The 7,923-nt window shown below is 36.9% G+C and overlaps 1 protein-coding gene across 2 annotated transcripts in view; it reads left to right on the top strand.

Moving 5' to 3' along the window:
* The window catches only part of LOC107089736 (pro-neuregulin-3, membrane-bound isoform-like), a 581,689-nt gene that overhangs the window by 340,794 nt on the left and 232,972 nt on the right, over positions 1–7,923 (top strand). For both annotated transcript variants that reach the window (XM_015382677.1, XM_015382676.1), the window contains exon 2: positions 5,169–5,298. In XM_015382677.1, the coding sequence (XP_015238163.1) occupies positions 5,169–5,298 (130 nt within the window). The remainder of the gene's footprint in view (positions 1–5,168; positions 5,299–7,923) is intronic.

Genomic DNA, 7,923 nt, shown 5'->3' with positions numbered 1-7,923 from the left:
ATATATATATATATATATATATATATTTCTTAACTCTCAGCTTCTACAGTATCCTGCCCACATATGTTTCAGTAAGGTCATACAAGTATTAGTTTTGCACAGCATAAAGGTGCCATTTAACACAGACTGAAAGAAGAAAACAGACAAATTAATGACTAAAAGTAAATTAATATTTATTTGCCCACTGACAATGCTCAAATTATGTGTCAGCTTAAAGAAGAACCGAGGTGAGATGAAGATCCTGTTTATCCTGGAGCTAAGCTTAACGTGTCAGGTCTTCACCCTGATGTTTGCTCGCTAATTAGACGGCATTCATCTGTGGAGAGGGGAGACATAACAGCACCCAATCAGAGACGGTTCTTATATAGGCGCTACAGAGAGTATAGAAAGCTTAGAAGCATCACCAGATGTAGGTGGAAGACTCAAAATATTTACTAACCCCTTAAAATAGTAATATAGGTATTTGCGAGAGGCTGAGAAGCACTAATGATGCAGGAACAGCAAGAGGCAGTATTTCTGCTGAGGAAAAAAAACAAAAACATTTAGAAAATCTTGGTGAATAGTTGTTTGAGTCTTCATTGCATTGAAACATGAGTTTATGATTTCTATTTTTTTTTTTTTAGAACTGCTTTCCACTCATTGGACCATCTCTGTCAGGTTTACTTTAGACGGACGGTCCAGCGGGGAACACAAGGGTGATGTAGTGGGGGAGGTGATGTCACGACACATTCAAGGAGCCGAAAAACCTTAGAGAGCAGAAACACAAAAACCTGACGATAAAAAAATAAAGGGGAGAAAAACAGAAATGAAAAGGCTGTTTAACGAAAAGTGGAAGAAAGCAGGGCGAGAATGTTTGGTGTATGATCCAAGGGGAGAACATCATCGGGCGGACTCTTTGCTTTTTCTACATTTTTCTGAAATCTCAGGCAGATATTTCATTTTTGCACTCTTAGTATTTATTAATGTAAATAAATATTAAAACTGTTTCTTATTAGTTTTATTCCAGTTTAACTTTTAAATTAATCTTCTAATTCTCTATTCTGCATATTTTCCTATAAAAGGACTTTTAAACAGAACCAGATTGGAGCAGAATATATTATAATGACCTTAGTCATTATAATATATTCCTTAGTTGTAAACATTTGATGTAGTCTTGATATGAGTGTGTACGAGGGTTACCCGGTAATTACATTTTAATAAGTTGTATATCCTGTTCAGGTAAATTTTAGGATATCATACTCAGCTTTAATCATTTTCAAATGGTGTCACAACAACAAAAGTGTGGCTATTGAAAATGCTAGGTGGCTAGTAACTTTTAAAAAATTACTAACATTGGCTTCTGAGCAAAAAAAGTTAATGTCAAGCCCTGATATATTTTTGGCATATTTATAAAAAACATGAATTGCATCCAATCAATGATCAATGAATAATTATGATTTTGTTTAACTTATACATGTAAAAAAGCTGTTTAAATTAATGAATAATTATTTGAAATACATACATTTTTACAATAAGTCTTTGTAGAGGATTTTATAACCAGATATGCATTGCTCAAATTAATTTCTGTTTTTCTGCAGCAATCGGGAACAGCATTCTTTTAAAACTACCTGTCGCATTTAAGCATGAGCAGAAACATAACTGAGATCTTACTTTCTTGAAAGGCCAATAGATTTAGTATTATAAAAAGTTTTTTCAATGGTTAAAAAAAATGATTAACACACAGGTGCATAAAGTTAGTCAGATGTGTAAAAATTATTTTGTGGATATGAGTCATGAAAGTTTCAAAAACAAGCTCTGATCTTAGCTGAAATGATGAGCCCAAAAAAGCATGACAATCAAGGAAAACCCATAATGACTAAGTATGTCTCTAATGAGATCCCCTTGAGAAATACACCCACTTGTTGCTTTATGAGGCGCACTTGTTGAATTGCTTGTTAACACTGACAGCAGCTCAACCAGCCACGTGGCAGCGACTCAGAGCGACATCCAGATGTTCAGAGTGAGCATCAGAATAGGGGGAAAAAAGACATATAAACTGCAGTTCCCTAAAGTTCAAACAGAATGGTTCTCAAAATATATCCAGCAAGAGCCGCAGCTAATGTCAGAGTCCGGATTAGAGGCAGGTTAAATGTTTGCTTAAACAACCACTCAATAAATTCAGGGCGTTGGATGCAGCATGACATATCTGAGAGCGCAGTAGATTCAACATTGAGGAAGAGGGCTAAAGTAGGATAAAACCACACCAGGGGCTGTGTCTGTTAGTGAAGATTAGCACAGGCTAAATACTGTTGGACACTACCAAAAACTGCAAGGGTAGAACAGTGGGTAGAGATGTTGCCTGACAGCAAGAAAGTTCTTGTGTTTGATTCCTGGCCTGGAGTGTTTCTGCGTGGAGATTGCATGTCCTCCATGCATGCATGGATACTATGGCTTCCTCCCACAGTCCAAAAAACTTAACTGTTAGGGTAATTGGTTTATCTAAATCAGTGTTTTTCAACCTGGTCCTCAATGTTTGCCCTGCATGTTTTAGATTTTTTCCCAGCTTTCACACACCTCAATTGATAGCAGATTATCAGGCTTTGCTGAACCTCAGAAACATCCAAAACATGCATAACAGGGTGCCTTGAGGACCAGGATTGAAAAACACTGATCTAAATGTTCCTTAAGTGAGGGTGTGTGTCCTTGGTTGTGCGTCTCTGTGTTGCCCTGCAACAGACTGGCGAACTGTCCAGTATGTACCCCACCTCTCGCCCGTAGCCTGCCAGAGATAGACACCGACTCTGACAAGGACTAAGCGGGAGAAGATGTATAAAGAAGAAGTGAAAGACATGAAGAATGTTGCATGATCCCTGATTGCAAAGGAGACATTTAGATAAAGTAAACTATCAGGGTAATAAGTTGTATTATTATTAGCCATGGATCTAGTAGTTCCCCTGTGGAAGCATATTTTTTCTTCACCTATTTGTGAGATAAAATGTTTTGAGTGTGCCTGCCTGAGTAGGAGTGAGCCTCTGTGTTGTAATGTTTAAGGTGGCGGAGACAGAAAGCAGATGCCTTCTTACTCTAGACAAGGGTGAAGGGAAGGTCATGAGAAACAAGAATGAGTTCACTCAGCCTCCTTCATGCTGTGAACGGGAGACCTGTTCTGAGTGTTTCTCTGGCTAAAATTTATGTCCTTTGATGATTTAAGTGTATTTTCTTGAGAATAATCAAATGTTCAAGTGTGAGAAAGTTTCCTTATGCAGGGGGTGGGTTTGTTGCCCTGGGGGAATGTGTGTGATTTTGTAATGCATCAATGTATGTACTGGAATGCCTCAGTCAGAGCTCTATTACTTCATCCGAAGACGTTAAATAAATTTGAACATTCGCTAGCAAGAGTCTCCGCTTCCTAACTCCACACCCCTCTGAGTCAGCAGGTGGCAGCAATGATACCCTCAAATGGAATATACTAACTAATTTGACATTTTTGCCATTGATCTAATAATTACAAACTTACAAGAAAATGCTGTCATTGGTTGTTCACATCGATAAACTAAAATTAAAGAATGAGTTCTCATCTTAAGACGGAATCTTTGCATTTTGTGAGTAAAAAGCAAAGCTCTGTGCCTCTGCAGTCATTTAGAAGTCTCCTATGTAATTTAAGATAACTGTTCAGCAAATTTAATGTGTTTTATGCAAAAACTATGTAGTGATTTTTTTTTTGCAAATTACCGATGTTGTTCTTGTTCATTTTCCAGTTGGTACAGTGTGATTGGTGTAGATTGACGATAAACTGGTTTTGGTTTTTCGTGAAAACTACATTTAGAATTATTTCTGGTGATGTTGCCTGATATTAAAATGGGCTAAAATAAATGATGCAGTTGTAATTTCTCACAACACTGATGCTTGATTAAAAAAGGCTTATAGCCTATTATTCAGATGGTCAACCAAATGGTTTATTATTTGGATAACCAAATGGAGATAGAGGGTTAATAGAACCCGTTAATCGGTAAATTGTTAATACTTCCACCTAATGAAACTAGTCAGTATTCAGTTTGCTAGTCTCTCTCCCCTGCAAGACTTTTACCTTAGATCCATTTCATCTCTAGCCAATTACAAAACTGTTGTGGAACATTCCCAGCAAGCACCCTGTGCCTCACGAGCCACTAACAGACCATAAGCATTCCTCACAGTGCTTATTAAGGGAACTGAATCCTATCCTGAAATAACTCTCTCCCTCGAATCATTCCCCACCCGCCACCGAACACCGCTTATAATTCTATTCGTCTCCTGATTGCAAGCGCTGCAGCTCCTCCTGATGTATCTTCCACACACCATTAAAGAACGACCTCATGCTGTAATCACTACACTGGTGGAAGTAACTGCATCCTGATTTTAATCACTGAAGCGTAACATTCTGGATCATAACTGCCCGTCAAGCTATTTTGAAAGAGAAAGCAAAAAAAAAAAACAAGGCTGGGATTTGGCTAATGAGAACCCTTAGCAGACTCGTTTTTCATCCGGAAGCACAAAGGAAACACTCAGCAGTCTGGCCTAGGATTAATTACAACATCATCTGTGGTGTAGATCAGATTGCAGCTCATGTTATTCGCTTGACCAACTGAATATCCAGATTTGCAGATTCATAGTTGCTTGAGCTTCTTTTCCTGTTTTTCCAAACTTACATTATCCTCAACTAGCATTAAAATGCCTTAAATGGTGGTAAATGAACAGACATTTCTGGTGCTCTGCTGCTTCTCTCCTATACAACTAGTCCATTATTTATTCATTTCAATGATAAGACCATTCATTAATGTGCTGTTGCTTTCAGAATCCTGTGCTATCACCCGTGCATGTTGTGATAAATCACAGCAAAAAGGCAAGTCAAAAATGCTACTGTGACCATAGGGTATTAATCACAGCAGGACAGACTATTAATCGTCCTCCATCCGTCTTTTGATGGTGATGTTAAAGGATCTAAACAAACAATTCCATGTTAGTAGCTCTTATCAGAAGTGTTTGGTGTTTTATGAGGATTACTTTTATGTACTCTCAAGGGGAGTGTAGGAAAAAAAAAGAGTTTTTCTTGAATTTTTTTTGATGGTTTTTATATTTATTCTAACTATCTATCTTTCACTGCTTTTGGGGCTGATTGTAACTGATGCCATTCACTCTGTTTGTTGTTGCAGCATCCCCAACGGTGCCTCCCCTTCACTCAGAGCATTTCAAACCCTGCCATGAGAAGGATTTGGCCTACTGCCTCAATGGTGGTGAATGCTTTGTCATCGAGACACTCAGTGGCCCCCACAAGCACTGCAAGTAAGTGATTGCCCAATTTAAAACCTCTGCTACTTTGAGGTTCGGATGGTTATTCCACATGTTTGTCTTTGCCACAATTTTCGGGTGGCTGGATCCTGTTGTGGCGAATTAGCCAACCGACAATTATCCATTTTCCTGTCTCATTACCTGCCCTAACTGTTAATTCCCTGTGTGGTCAGAGTGAGTCATACATTTGCTAATGTCAAGGTTAGCTAGAAGACTGTGTTTCAATAAAAAATACCACACGCTCACAGAATCACAACATTTATACAAAGAGTTTGAACAGACATGAGTGGCACTGTCTTATTGATTTTAAACTGAAAAGCAACAATAACTCTTATCTAATAGAAAAAAAAATCATGGCAATATGCCATAATTATGGACATTACATAGAAGTTTTTACTTTTATTTTTTTTTTACATGTCCCATTTGCCAACATAACACTGAGAATTGATACCCCAGTGCTGCATTATAGTAAAAAAGCTTTGCTTTCACAAGTCGACCATCATGGCTGTTTATATATGATTCCACGTGGTAATTATGTATGAAGGTTTATAACAAGTGGCTTTTTGGGATGGAAATTATATGCAGTGGACACAGGCAGAGAGGGGGGGGGGGGGGGGAGTAGAGGGGATAAGAATTAAGGCGAGAGAAAGAAAGAATAAAGGAGAAAAAACACCAACCACAACAAAAAATGAAAAAATTAAGTTCAGTAAATTCATGTATACAGGCATCTTCCCTTCAATTAAAAATATTAACTCTAGCTAACAGCTAGAGAAGTTTTTAGTACATTAATGAGCGTGGCTGGATCAGAATAATAGGTTAGACTCATATGAATATACTGCAACAGTCCAAAGCTAATTATACTTTATAAAACCTGCTTTGCCATTTTTTTAATTGAAGTTGTTTTATGCCGACACAAACATGCTTAGTTCCTCTCGCTGGATGTTTAATTTAAATGAAGGCACTAAAAAGATGTTCAATTGATGGTAGGATAGTGTTTAATCTTAACCTTTTACCTTCAAAAAACCTAAAAAGTAATATTTTTACATATTGGTTTGGATATTTTTTTTCCCACTGTTGTTTATTGACTTGTGTGCAAATGATGCCATAAAAGGAAATATGTTGAGCCTTGAGTATTTTTGGAGCCTTTATTTATTTCTTTTTGGATTATCTACTGAGGCAAAATGAAAGTGTTTATAACAATTAAGACAAATGGCTTCTTTCACATATTTGATCAATTTACCGATACACCCCAGATACTTGGTCATTCTTTAATAATGTAGGGTACATATTTTATTTAATTCAAGCACAACTGGTTTAGAAAAAGACTGAGTTTTTATTCACTGTAACATAAATGTCCAAAGCTAAACGCTGTTATAAAAAATGTCAAAATTTCAACAAAAAAGGCAGAGGATAGTCATCATCAGTTAAACCTTCTACAGAGCTTATAGACCTTTAAATCAAGATCAGTGTTTTTGTTGTTATTTTTTTATTCCATCTGTGTTAGTTTATTTATTCATTGCTGTTAGTACTACGCTCAATGTACTTCTTTGTGTGTGTGTGTGTGTATGTGTGTCTTGTTGCCCTAGATTTAAGACGAGAGCTCATGGGCACTATACCCCTTCAAATTTAGGACCTTTTGCTAATTAAGTCCCAGAAAAACATCTTCCAAAATCTAACCTCAGGACTTCCATGTGACCCTTTTTTATGAGATTTCTTTCCTTACTCATGGCTCTGGCTGCTCATATGGGGTTGTTTTTGTGAAGTTTTGTGTTGAGAACAAGTGGGAGAAAACTGGAAGCTTAACATGAAGATGCACCAGTGCTATATCGGAATTAAGGAAAACTGGAGAACCCATTCACATGAAGATGAAACGGCTTCTTTTTATTCGCTATGTAGAAAAACTAAACATTCGTGTATCTGCCTGAGGCTAATGATCGCTACACCTGTGTTGTTTTAGGCGAAGGTGAAGCCCATCAAATATTTATTTTTGATGAATGCCAGAAAATAAAAATACTTTTTAGACAATAAGTCAAAACCTTATTAAAATGAAGAAGTTGGTATTAGGGATGGGAATTCATATAGGAATTCATTGATTATATATATATATATATATATATATATATATATATATATATATATATATATATATATATATATATATCCATTTACTGATTTAGTCAAGTAAAAAAAAAAAAAATTCCAATGTTATGAGGACCGCGTCAGAACCATAGCCCACTCTCTGCATAGCCGTCTGTGAAGGAACTCTGGCTCTGATGGCGAGTTTTTTGTAATATTAATTTTATTTGTGTTTATCTGAATGTGTTAATTATTATTCCCCCCCTAAATGAAAGAAGTTTTATTATTATCTAGAGACTATTAATAACAGGAGGTGAAATACAGCTCTAGAATAGCCGAGCGTGTAGTGACGTCACGAGTACGCTTCTGTTCTAATCGACCCATATTTATGCTGCGTGCTCCCGTTCTGCCAGAGTCCACACTTTCCAGTGTTCGTCTCAAGAACCTTTTTGGCACATGAGTCTGTACTTGTGTCCTTGTGAGTTTAGAAAACGCCAAATTGTGTCATTCTTGTGGAACTATTTTAGGGCCGTACCTCAAACG

This window comes from Cyprinodon variegatus, unplaced genomic scaffold, assembly GCF_000732505.1.
Source record: "Cyprinodon variegatus isolate N-32 unplaced genomic scaffold, C_variegatus-1.0 Scaffold262, whole genome shotgun sequence".
Taxonomy (NCBI): Eukaryota; Metazoa; Chordata; class Actinopteri; order Cyprinodontiformes; family Cyprinodontidae; genus Cyprinodon; species Cyprinodon variegatus.
The sequence above is the reverse complement of the archived record's forward strand: the minus strand, read 5'-3'. Positions and strand labels throughout refer to the sequence as shown.